The 12461-nt window shown below is 48.7% G+C and overlaps 1 protein-coding gene across 3 annotated transcripts in view; it reads left to right on the forward strand.

The window, feature by feature from the left end:
• Positions 1–12461, forward strand: part of KIF4A (kinesin family member 4A) — a 78473-nt gene extending 66012 nt beyond the window's left edge. For 2 of the 3 annotated variants that reach the window (XM_020976477.2, XM_078147951.1), the window contains 8 exons: positions 3082–3252; positions 3478–3585; positions 5133–5210; positions 5554–5652; positions 5988–6155; positions 10024–10140; positions 11442–11561; positions 11699–12461. In XM_020976477.2, coding sequence (XP_020832136.1) covers positions 3082–3252; positions 3478–3585; positions 5133–5210; positions 5554–5652; positions 5988–6155; positions 10024–10140; positions 11442–11561; positions 11699–11911 — 1074 coding nt within the window. In that variant the 3' untranslated portion in view covers positions 11912–12461. Of the gene's footprint in view, positions 1–3081; positions 3253–3477; positions 3586–5132; positions 5211–5553; positions 5653–5987; positions 6156–9695; positions 10141–11441; positions 11562–11698 lie in introns of those variants that run through there. The other variant, XM_078147950.1, reaches the window with a different exon arrangement.

A 12461-nucleotide genomic window follows, 5' to 3' on the forward strand; every position in this document is an offset into this window, starting at 1 on the left:
TTGGCCTGGGACTTCAACATACCACCGATAAATCAGATTAGCAGTCAGGGGAAAGCCTGATGGAAGGAAGTATAGGAAAGATGCTTAGGGGTTTCTTGCAAGTACAAGATTTAACCTGGCTTTTCAAAAACATGGCAGTAATAGGGCAGGGCTATGTAATAGACTCAGAAGACAGTGTCAGTCGGCAGGTTTGGGCCTTTTGTGGTGGGGTTGGAGAGGGGAGTTGGAGGAGCAAGGATCAAAGTAGGCTTTGGGTTTTTTGGAGGTTGGTGGGTTTTTTTGGTTTTTTTTTTTAAGAAAAGAAGTTCTAGATTCCTAGCCTGAGGAACAGATGGCCAAGGATGGGCTCCCCTGGTATACATGTTAGGCTAGTCCAGGAGTGGGGAACCTACAGCCTCGAGGCCACATTTGGTGGCCCTCTAGGTCCTCAAGTGCAGCCCTTTGACTGAATCCAAACTTCTCAGAACAAATCCCCCTAATAAAGTTATAATCACTTGTTGCATTTTGACTGAGGTCCAAACAGGAGATAGGAGCTTAAATTGCTACAGGAGAAGGGTATAAATTGATTTGGTTAAATTGGCTTAAATGTCTGTACCACCTCATTTAGGTATTTTCATAGGAGGCAAGTGAAGAGTCTGAAACAACGATTGGAAGTATTACCACTATTTGTAAATTTCTGTTTTTCTCCCCAAAGCCAACCCCTCTATGTGTGATCTCATCCTATCCTTATCTTCTCCAGCAGATTTCCCCCACCATCATCCCCATTCTCTCTAATAATATTCAGTCTCTTCCCTATGGGTTCCTTCCCTGTTGCCTACAAACATCTAAGTCTCCCCCATCCTTCAAAAATACTAGATGCTACAATACAAAAATACTACCATACCCGCCAGCTGCTGACCTATATTTCTCCTCACCTTCTCAGCTATCTATATTCTCCTCTCAATTGTAAATACTCAACAATCTGGCTTCCGACCTCATCATTCTACTGAAACTACTCTCTTCATGATTTCTTAATTGCCAAGCCTAAGGCCCTCTTATCTTTCCTCATCCTTATTGACCTCTCTGCAACATTGGCCACTGTTGACCGCCTTCTCTTCCCTGGATACCCCCTCCTCTCTTCATTCTCTTGCCTGTGTTTTGCCATATCTTCATCCATATCAAATCCACTGATGTGCCCATACCAACAGTAGGTGTGGTTCGGCGCTGCCCCTAGCTGTGTCCTAAGCCTTCTTCCTTTTCACTCTCTACTAGCTGTGCAGCTGATCTCATTAGTTCCCACGGGGTCCTGTCCCGCTATCTCTGTGCAGGTGACTCTCAGATCTGTACTCCAGCCCTAGTCTCTCCCTGAGCTCTGGTTCCATATCACCAGCTGCCTTTTGGACATTTCAGGATGGATGGCCCTGAGGCATCTCTAAAACCGAGCTCACTGTCTTTCTCCCTCTCTCTCTTCACTAAGTGCCCAAACCCTCCCTTCTTCTGAGCTTCTCTGTTACTATTGATGGCATTGACAGTCTTCTCACTCTCCCAGGTTTGCAACCTTGGTATTATCCTCTGCTCCTCGATACTGCATAACTAATTGGTTGCCAGCTCTTATGATGTTTATATCATACATCTCTTTCACTTAGCTCTCAGCTGAACTACTGTGATTGTGGCCCATTTGGTGTCCCTGCCTCAGGCTTCTCTCCTAGCCAGCCTCCACCCAGATGGATTTTCCTAAAGTATAAATCTAACCCTTTCACCTCCCTACTCAGTAATCTCCTGAGGCTTCCTGTTGCCTCCAGGACCAAAGATCCTTTGTTTGGCATTTCTTGGTCTTCACAAATTAGCCCTTTCCTTCATTCCCTAATTCTCCTAAATCAGGGGTAGGGAACCTGTGGCCTCGAGGCCACACAAGGCCCTCTAGGTCCTCAAGTTTGGCCCTGTGACTGAATCCAAACTTCACAGAACAAACTGTCACAGGGCCGAACTTAAGGACCTAGAGGGTCTCGTGTGACCTCAAGGCTGCAGGTTCTCCACCTTTGTCCTAAATTCTACCCCTTCCACGCACCCTACACTGTGCCAGTACTGGCTGGCACTGTTCCTTGCACAGGCCTCTCTATCTCCTGACTTTGTGCCTTTGCGCCAGTTTTTCCCCATGCCTGGAGTTCTCTTTCTTCCAACCTCTGTCTCTCAATGTCTCGAGCTTCTCTGTGGCCACCTCCCCCAGGAGGCCTTTCTCAGTTTCTTTGGAGGTTCCCTTGCCTCTCCTCCATAGGTAGCTGGTGTATGCCTGTCTCTATACATACAATATGGACCTTGGCACTGACTGTCCCCCATACCTCGCTTGCTCTTCCCTCCCAAACTGACTTTTAGATCCCCTTGCTTCCTTTAAGACTCCAAGAACCAGCTTCTGCAGGAGGCCTTTCCTTTTTCTCCCAGCATCTAGTGATTGGGGTTTATATTGTCTCTCACATTAGAATGTCAACTCCTTGTGATCAGGGGAATGTTTTTGCTTTTTCTTTGTATCCCCAGCCATTAAGCATAGGGCCTGGCAGTTAATCAGCTCTTAATAAATGCTTACTTAGGATACATTGGTTTGGGTTAATCAATTTAATCTCATGAAAGAATCCTGATTAATGCTATAAACATTTGCAATTCACAGTAGAGGTCCTGAAGTAAAAGGGAAGTAGGATTTGTGATGTCCCTGAAGAAACATGTGTGGACCAGACCCACTTGTGCAATCTCGGCCAACACATGCATGTTTTCCCATGCGAGCAGAGGGAACACAGAGGGAGATGGGACACAACTGGGCATGAGAGTTTGCCTGGCCTCGTTCTGTGTCAGAGCTGTGAGGTGCTGGACCCTATTTTTCTCAGCTGTTGGCTGTGGCCCTGCTTGGAAGTGGGAAGCGAAACCACAGCTCTCTAGAGACTTCTTGAAGTCTTCGAATGTTTTAGTTGACAGTGCCCTAGGCAAGTTAATAGATTTGGACTAAAAGACATCTGTGCCCATTGCTTATTTTAGGAAAATGGTGACTGCCCAGCCTAGCACATAAAAAATAGCAGTTCTCTGGATTCATTAATCTTCTTGTACCCCTCCTAGCTGGTCTCTTCCAAAGTACAGATCAGCAAACTTGAAAGCAACTTGAAACAGAGCAAGGACAACTGTTCTGACCTGCAAAAGATGCTCTTGGAGGAACGGAATCACACTGCTGAGATGGAGAGTGAGCTACAGGAGGAGCTGGTGAAGCTAGAACAACAGCATCAAGAAAAGGTGAAAGGCACAGCCATTCAGTGCCCAGGGCTCCACAGGCTGGTCCCAGGTCATGCTTTTGCCTCTCGCCTAGAGCTAGTTCTTTGCCAAAGAACATCATGCTTACTCCTGATTCGCTGTGAGATTGCCTAGATCAGCATTTGGGATAACCTGGAACTCTTTCATTTCTTTGGGCACAACCCAAATCCATGAACGAGTCACCATCCAGCCTTTGTCTTTCTCTAGGTACTCTATCTTCTGAGCCAATTGCAGCAAAACCAGGCTATAAAGACACAGCTAGAAGACTCCATCAGTGAACGGGAGCAGCTGCTGCTTGACAGGCTAAAGTTTCAGGTACTGTCCGTAGGGCTGGGGTGCACAGGCTTGGCATAGTTGTTTGTAAGGTCTCTCAGTAGCTACTATATAGTCTAATATACTATAATATACTGTTATCGTCTACTATAATGTCTTGGGTTTTTATTGACACAAGTTTGTTTTGATGAAAGACCAGGAGACCCCCAAAGCATTGTGTCTGTGTGTCCTCAACCCTAAACACAGGCTGTGGAGAGCAGTGGCACAAGGGCGTCCATCTGTTGCTCCCAGAGCCAGAAGAAGAACTTTTTCCTGGTTCTATTGCCTGGTGTGCAACAGCTGGCAGCCTTGTAGCAGGGTGGTTTTGTCCCCAGGAGTTGTCTGGTAGTCCACAGGTAGCGTCCTAAATAACCCTCCTTACCCTGGAAATAGGATGAAGAGCTTGAAAAGAATAAATGCTTCTTGAATGAATGTCACTTTCTGCTTTTGTAGTTAACAGAAATGATGAGTGCTCGGGCCTTTGGGCCTTTGGTACTAGCAGCATCAATTGTCTTTGACCTGATTTTACGCAGCTTTCCTCCTCATTATCATTTAGGATCTGCTCTCTTGACTGTCACTACTATGCCTTGATTCAGCCAGACAGCTTCCCAACTTACTGAATACTATAACCTTTTGGAATGAGCAGGATATAGAACCAGTAATGCTGAACTGTAGCTGAGGGCTGCCGGGCCCAGCAACATCACCGATTTAGCATCAGTTTACTATGCTGACACACAATACACTTAAAGTTCAGCCATGTCCAGGATGAAGGACAACTGGACAGTGAGATTGTCCACCAGTCACCCACAACTTGGGGACATTGCTACTCTAGATTTCTCAGCTGGCTCTTAACTAGGACCCAACATGTTTGCAGAATGCCTTGAGTCTGAATCTCTTCCAGAGATTAGGAGCCCCATGCCCTGAAGTGACATTGGAGTGCTTAACCTCTTCCCAATTTAGAATACCTCTCCCTACCTGAATCCATTTTTTAGGTTTCCTTGAGTCTCTCTCTCTACTGAGGTACCATGTGGACCACACTTACTTAGCATATAACGTTCCTGTAGTTGAGGCTGTGAAACAAAGTTTCTCTAGGCTTCGAAAACCCAGCTGAGGGGCAGCTAGGTGGCGCAGTGGGTAGAGCACCAGCCTTGGAGTCAGGAGGACCTGAGTTCAAATCCGGCCTCAAGGCACTTGACATTTACTAGCCGTGTGACCCTGGGCAAGTCACTTAACTCCATCACCTAGCCCAAAAAGAAAAAGAAAAACACCACTAAGTCTTCACAGGTTTCTTATTCATTCTGATGAGGGGAGAGCAAGGCCGGAACACACAAAGAACAGCAAAGGCGTCTTGACAGGGCTGGCTAGTGGAAAATCAAGGCTGCCGAGAGCAGTGGGGTAAGGGTGGCCGTCGTTGCTCCCTGAGTTTTTGCTGGCTCTATCGCTTGGTGTGCCAGCAGCTGGCAGCCTTGTAGCAGGGTGGTTTTGTCCCCGGGAGTTGTCTGGTAGTCTCCGTGTAGTGCCCCACATAACTCTGCCTGCCCTGGCAACAGGATGAAGAGCTTGAGAAGATGCGAGAAGTGTGTGAGCAAAACCAGCAGCTTCTCCGAGAGAATGAGTGCATCAAGCAGGTAGGATTCCCACCCACGGGGAGATCTGGGAAGCCCCGGCTGCTGCTGGAGCAGGAACTCCCTCTGAGAGCAGCTCTCAGCGTGGCCATGCAGCTACACCTGGGGCTGCGTTTTGCCTTTCTAGGTCATATATATTTCAAAATGCAATGAACAAGAATACTTGCATTCGCCCTTGCCCAAATCTAGTTCTCATCTGGGAAGGCCTGCAGCCTGCTTCGCCGTGGCCTTGTCGTTACTTTGCCATGAGGCCAAAGCTCACTTGATACTAAATGATTTGTACTGTGGTTGTGTACTCAAAAGCTGCCCTGCACTCCACGCACGCTTTGTCTTTCTTTTCAAACAGAAACTGAACCTTCTCCAAGTCGTCAGTGGGCAGAAACTTCACCTTCCGAAGGTTACCACTCTGTCTCCAGATTCTTCCTTTGAGTATATCCCACCCAAGGTACAGTGGCTGGAGTTAATGCCAGTGACGCCATCTCATGCCCCTGGTTTGTGAGTGTAGGTGTGGTGGGTTGTAAACCTGCCAGTAGAGTCCCAGAACTCCTTTTATAAAAAACACCTGTCACAAGCTACAATGCCCAGTATACCCCAGCATCACCATTGCCCTGGACTGTCCAGCTAGGATACTAGCTGATGAAGCCAAGTAAAATAGACTTGAGGGAGTATGAAAACTTTGCCCTGAAAATGTAGCTGGTAACAGCTGCTAGGAAAGATGTGGCGCCTATTCATTTAGTTTAACCTTACACACATAATAACTATAACCTTCTCTCTTCTTAGCCAAGGCCTTCCCGTCCAACTAAAGAAAAGGTCCTGTTACCAACCATGGAAGTCGAGGATCTGAAATCTAACACAGAGCCCTCTGAGAGTGAAGCTGATAACGATGAGGACGATGATGAGTGGAAGCCAAAGAAATTAGTCAAAGGTTCCAAGAAGAGCGTGCAAGGGGTGAGAATCATGTCCCCAGCTCTCTGGCCACGGTCCTTGATCTTGGCTTTCACAGCATGTGAAGCATCTGAGCTGGGGCTGAGCCACGCCAACTTTCCCCACCATTATGTTCTTAGAACCCTAGTTGCCTCTCCCCAAGGAGTCATTAAGCCAGCTTTCCAGAGCCTGGGCCTAGTGTGGAAGGCTGGCAGGAGTTGACTGTTAACGCTTCAAGGTCTGTCTAAGTAGATGTTCCACATGGTTACATTGAGGCTGATTTGAAAATGTCAAGTCAGAACTTGGGCAGGAGCCTTCTCTTCTCTACCCAGTTCTTCCCCACTGATCTTTTGAGTGAAGGGGAAGACATTGACTTCAGAAGAATGGTGAATCAGGAGTTCATACACCAGGTTAAGATCACTGAGGAGCAATCTGACTTGTTAGTGTGACATGTTTTGTCTAATTACCATCCTTCTGTGGTTTTCAGTTGACAGTGTGAAGCCTCTCCTTTGTCCATTCACCAGCTACTGCTCTTCCCTGATGCCAGTGGGGCCACTTGGCCCTTCTTGCATCCAGTGGGTATAGTTTCACTCTCATTCCTGCCGACCCTCATGAAAACAGTTGACTTTCTGGGAGGCTGCTTCATTCCGATAGCCATCAGCTTCTTGTACAACTTCCATGGTGCCAGAGAAAAGCTGGCAACGTACGCACCGGGCTCTTAGAGTTAGTCTAGAATCTTTATTGACCGTCACTTGGACTGGGTATAGTAGGAGTACAGCTGACTCTCCCTGTCTTCAAGGGGCTAAGTAGTTTATCAAAACACCTAAGTGTAGTCACATGCTGAGAGGGGCCAAAGTGGCTCTAGAGCTTGGAGCCCACTGGGTTAGACTAGGAAGGCACCGGGAGGAGGAACGGGCATTGTAGCATTTCAGAGGAGGAGGTTGATATGGTGAGGAGAGCGGTTCAGGAAGGGCAGGGGAATTGGGTGGGGGACAGCAGGTCTCTGTAGCTTGAGTGGAGCACAGGAGCCAAGGACACGTGAGTGACGAGAGTGAGAGAGGCCCAGGGGGATGAGGAGACTAGAGGCCTAGCCCTTTAGTAAAGAGGTGTCCAAAGTTTAGATTTTCTCCTTTCTGTGCCTTCCACATCAGGTGCATGTGTCTGTTCGATAAGTTATAAAAAAAGGAGCCTGGGTGGAATAAATATTAAAGTGGTATCTCATCCCAAGTCACCCCAAGAGCCCAGTTTGTCATTTAGCTGTGTCGTTTTTGTTGTGGTGGTTGTTATTCAGTCATATCTGACTCTTTGTGACCCCATGGACCCTACTGTCCGTGGGATTTTCTTGGCTAAGATACTGGAGTGCTTGGCCATTTCCTTCTCCAGTGGATTAAAACAAACAGGTGAAATGACTTGCCCAGAGTCACACAGCTAGGAAGTGTCTGAGGCTGGATTTGAACTCAGGTCTTCCTGACTCCAGGCCCAGCACTCTATCCACTGAACCATCTCGCTGCCCCACATCAGCCATGTTGCCCGTGGCCAAAAGCTGCTAATGAATTGGCAGTGTAGGGTGGTAGAAAGAGCACCAGGAGACTGGAGTGATCTTGAACATGGATGACAGCTTACCTCACTCACAAGAAATCTTGTCAGAGGGAGGGTGGGCATTGTTAGCTTCCGTTTGTCGGGATTTGCCTCTGGTCAGAGGTGATGAGTAATAGGGCTGAGTCTGCCCCCTGCCGCCCTTCCAGGGCATTGGACTAGCTCCCTTCCAGCCCTAACGTTCCGTGAGCCTAAGGAAGCCAAGGTTAGAGCGCGTACTTTATGACAGGCTGGGCGGGCATTTGTTGCAGCGAGCACTTTTGAAGAGATGAGAACCCAGGTACAGAGAGCTAAACACAAGCCCATGCCGCCAGTCTCTCAACTCCCAGCCTGCCGTTCTTTTTCTCTGCTGCCTACCTACTGGCAGCTCAGGGTAACACTGGGGCCAGTACAAGAAAACCTGGAGCCAGGAGGATTGAGGAAGAAGTTCGGACTAAGACATGGGAGTTTCCCTATTTTTTTCTACAAGACTTGAAAGTGAAGGGGGGAAATGCCCCTTAAATGGAATTTCCAGCCTCCTGGGTCACATAGCTTTTTTCCGATTTTTTTGTTTATTTTTTTGCCTTTTTTTTTTTGTGAGGCAGTCAGGGTTAAGTGACTTGCCTAGGGTCACACAGCTAGTAAGTATTAAGTGTCTGAGGCAGGATTTGAACTCAGGTCCTCCTGACTCCAGGGCCAGAGCTCTATCCCCTGAGCTACCTAGCTGCCCCAGCTCTCATGAATTTAACTACCATCTTTATGTAGATCTGTATCTCCGGCCTCAGTCCCTCTCTTGAGTTTCAGTCCTGTATCACCAGTCGCCTATTGGACATTTCAAACTAGATGTCTCCTAAACATCTTCAATTCAACATGTCAAAACTGAATTCCTGACTGTTCCCCCTGATTCTTCCAAACTTCCCTATTTTTGTCTAAGGCACCACCATCCTTCTGGTCCCTCTGGGTCATAATCTTGACATGATATCCCTTGTCTCACATTTCCAAATCAGTTGCCAAATCTCACCCTTTCTCCCTTCATAACAGGTCTCACCTCCAACCCCTTCTCTCGACTCCCACAACTCCCATCTTGGTTCAGCCCCTCCTCACCTCTTGCCTGGATTATCACAGCAGCCTCCCAGTTGGTCTCCCGGCCTCAAATCTCTCCCCAGTCCAGTACTTTCTAGGTGCTGATTCCAAAGTAACTTTCCCCAAGTACAGAGCTGACCATGTAGCTCCTACTCTCAACTCCTACTGAAACCAGTTCCAGAGGCTTCCTTTTGCCTCCAAAATAAAATACAGGCTCGTGTTTAGTTTTTAAAACCTTATATGAGCTGGCCCCAATTTCCCTTCCCTTCCTCTCCCACACTGCACTCCCCACCAACCAGCCTTCTCTCTGTTCCTCACAGATAGTGCCCATATCCCACCTCTGTGTCTTTGCACTGAGTGTTCTCCAGGCCTAGACTTCGATTCTTCCTTCTCTTCTCTCTCTGCCTTGTAGAAGGTGCCGCTCAGGCGCCATATTCTGCAGGAAGCCTTTCCTGCTCCCTCCCAAACTACCTCGTACCAAACCACTTGGTATTTATCCAATTGTCGTTTCCCCTGTTAAAATGTCAGCTCATTGCAGGGAGGGCTTATTGTTCAGGAGGACTCTCCCCTCTCGGGGGAGGGCTGCTCATCCACCTTTGGTATCCACCTGTCACCCATCTCTCCCCTCTGGCTCCAACAAGCTGGAGCACATGCAGCAGCCACACCCCGGTAGAAATGGGCTACGTCAGGTTGAGAGTAACAGGCCTCTACCTCATTGGTGAGTGAGGGGGATGGCGGCCCCCAGCATGTGAAAACTTCCCCCGGTGGAATGGGCAGACGAGAGCGATCTGCTCCAATGGCCACGAAGGCGGCTGAAGCAGGCGCTGTGGAGCGCTTAGAGCTTGGGCGGACATGGAAGTAGCCATGGTCATCCCGCACGTCCCGGTGACTTTTGTCTTGCCGCAGGACATCGATGATCGCAGAAGAGGAGGTGAGGCTGACGACTTTGGGCGGCCCCGTCTCACAAGCCACGGTGTCATCTGTGATGTCACCGGTCAAAAACCAAGGACGAGCAGAGTGCCTGGCGCAGATTTGTTGAATGATCTACCAGAAGAGCCTTTCGCAGATTGCCACTGGGCATCCTTGGACTTCCGACATTGCTTTAGAGGCAGGACGGTCAGGGTACCCTGGGCATTTGGAGCCTGGGAGCCTGTTCTGGAAGGAAGGCAGGCTGGCAGGCTCTCAGCTTTCCGACCTCCTCTGAGCCCGCCTCTTCTCTTCTTGTTTCTCACAGTGCTCCTGCAAGGGCTGGTGTGGGAACAGACAGTGTGGATGCAGGAAGCAGAAGGCAGGCTGTGGAGAGGACTGTAGCTGTGACCCTGCAAAGTGCAGGAACCGCGGCCACCAAGCGGTGAGTGACGTCCTTGCTCTTGGGCCCAACCTGCTGCTTGCCTTTCCCTTCCCGTTCTTTTTCTGGAATAGTTCTGTGTATCGATTTCTTTGTTTTCACACCTCACCCTCATTTCCAAATTTATTACTTTCTCCTCCCCTCCCTTTGAGCCCTTGTAACCAAGACTAAAAGGAGGGGAAAAGGTCACTTTAGGTCAGCTAAACTGCCTAACCAGTTGGCCTCGGAGAGCAATGCTGAGCCCTCCTTCTGTGCCCTCACCCTCCTTGGGGTCCATTTATCTCAGTCTTCTCCCTCGCGTCCTCCAGGTTTCTTCCTTAGAAACCTTGTAGCCCCTTGGGTTTTTCCAAATATTCAACCAGTCAGGTTGCCCAAATGGGGAACTTTGTGCAGCTCTGTTCCCATCCTAGGAGCTCCCTTATGCTGATGCAGATCATTCAGTTATTTGCCTATAGGAAGCCCTGTGCTGAGTGCTAGGAAGATGCAAAGTCTTGATAAGGCCCTGCCCTGGTGAAATTTAGTTTCTAATCCCTCTCATTTACATAGGATTTGAAGGTTTCCTAAGTACTTTCTTTCCCACAGCCCCATAAGGTAGGTCCTTATATATCCGCATTTTACCTAGAGATTAAGTGACTTGTCAGTGGTCACAAAGCTAGAAAGTATAAGGGTTTCCTAAGTCCAAATCTAGCACTCTTTCCAAGGATCCTAGGCTTAGAGCTGAAAGAAACTGCAGAGGCCATGTAAGCACACCGCCTCTGTCAGGAATCTTCACACTGGCCCAACCAGTTCAAGGCTTGCTGGGATTTCTGTGAGCCAAGCATTAATGTCATGGCTCTAGGGAGTAGAGGTGTCCTTGCTGGTACCTCAAAACTCTGGACCTGGTGCAGTTCTACGCTAAATGCCGTCGTTCATCTGGGGGAACCATGAGCCCACAACTTAAAGAGGAGACCACGCCACGGTGACCTCGCGATGGCCACCACTGTGCTCCAAGCTGCCGACACCTGGCCAGTTTCAGACTCGCTTTGGAAGTACTGAAGTCATTGTCCAAGTCACCTCTTCCACTCCTTTCACTGGGATGATTAATGGGAATGAGGAAGTTCTAAGTAGATAGACATCTCAGTGTAGTAAATGATGGCCCTGTTGGACACATTTAGAGCAGTTGTCTTCAAACTCCTTTCCTCTCTGGCGGGGAAAAAAAATAGGTTGGCTAACACTGGTACCTCTGAAAGGCTACCACCTGTACACCTTGCTCTGAATGACGTACACTGCTTCTCACCATGACAATCTGCCTGTCCGTCTCTCAGGATACATCCAGTACAGAGAATATGCAGGACCCTGAAGGCTCCTTCAAGCTGGAGGATCCCACAGAAGTGACCCCGGGACTGAGCTTCTTCAAGCCCGTCTGTGCTACTCCCAATAGCAAGGTAGGAGCTGCCAGAAGAAATGCAGGGGGAGGCAGTGTCTGGAAGGGATGGCCATGCCCAAGAGTTGTCATTTGAGTGGCTAGGCTAGACTTTTGCTCATAGCAGGAGCTCGTTCATCCCCATCTCTGTCCTCCTAGATCCTTCAAGAGATGTATGATGCGGGCCAGGTGCTGTCAGTCACAAAGTTGAAGAAGTGGACTCCTTCCCCTGCCCCTCTAGAGACTGGCCCTGCAGGTGCCTCCCAGGAGAACAAGGCTCCAGGGGAGAAGAAGAAGAAGCGAGTTCTGAGCAGCACCACTAGCTTCTTCTCTGGCTGTACCCCCATCAGCGAGGAGGAGGCAGCCCTCTAAATTAGAGGCTAAGCCTGGGAGGCATCTTCATGCTGCTTTAGAGGTTGCTGAGGCAGAGGGCTTTTAGTGACTATTTTGGATTTCTGGCTATTTGTTGCATAATAAAGAAGTTCCCTTCTCCTCCACCCCCCATTATCTTCCTTCTCTCCAGATGCTACCTCTGTTGTGAGCGGGCTGCCTGGAACCGGGGAGCCCCAAGCCATTCCCATAACCCTAAAGAGTCCCTCACGTAGGTTGATCCGTCAGCTGAGAAGGTTCCCCTTTCCCACATTTCTGTTGGAGGTCAGTCTGGTGCCACCCAAACCAATATGAGGTGTCTGCCCTCATCCCAAGAAGGTGACTTCGATGAGGCCTTGTTGATAGTCTTGACCTACTTACTCACTGCTTAGGTTAGAGGCACGGGTCTAGGTTCTACCTTGAGACAAGGGCATGCCTTGTCCTGTTGTTTTAGTAGGAATAGAGATCCTTGGTCTTCATGCTCTTGAGGCAGATGTTAATGACACTTTGTTAAGTTAATATTGGGTAAATAAATAAACTTTGGAAGCTTTTA

This window comes from Phascolarctos cinereus, unplaced genomic scaffold (assembly GCF_003287225.1).
Source record: "Phascolarctos cinereus isolate Bilbo 61053 unplaced genomic scaffold, phaCin_HiC Scaffold_8;HRSCAF=390, whole genome shotgun sequence".
In the NCBI taxonomy this organism is placed as follows: Eukaryota; Metazoa; Chordata; class Mammalia; order Diprotodontia; family Phascolarctidae; genus Phascolarctos; species Phascolarctos cinereus.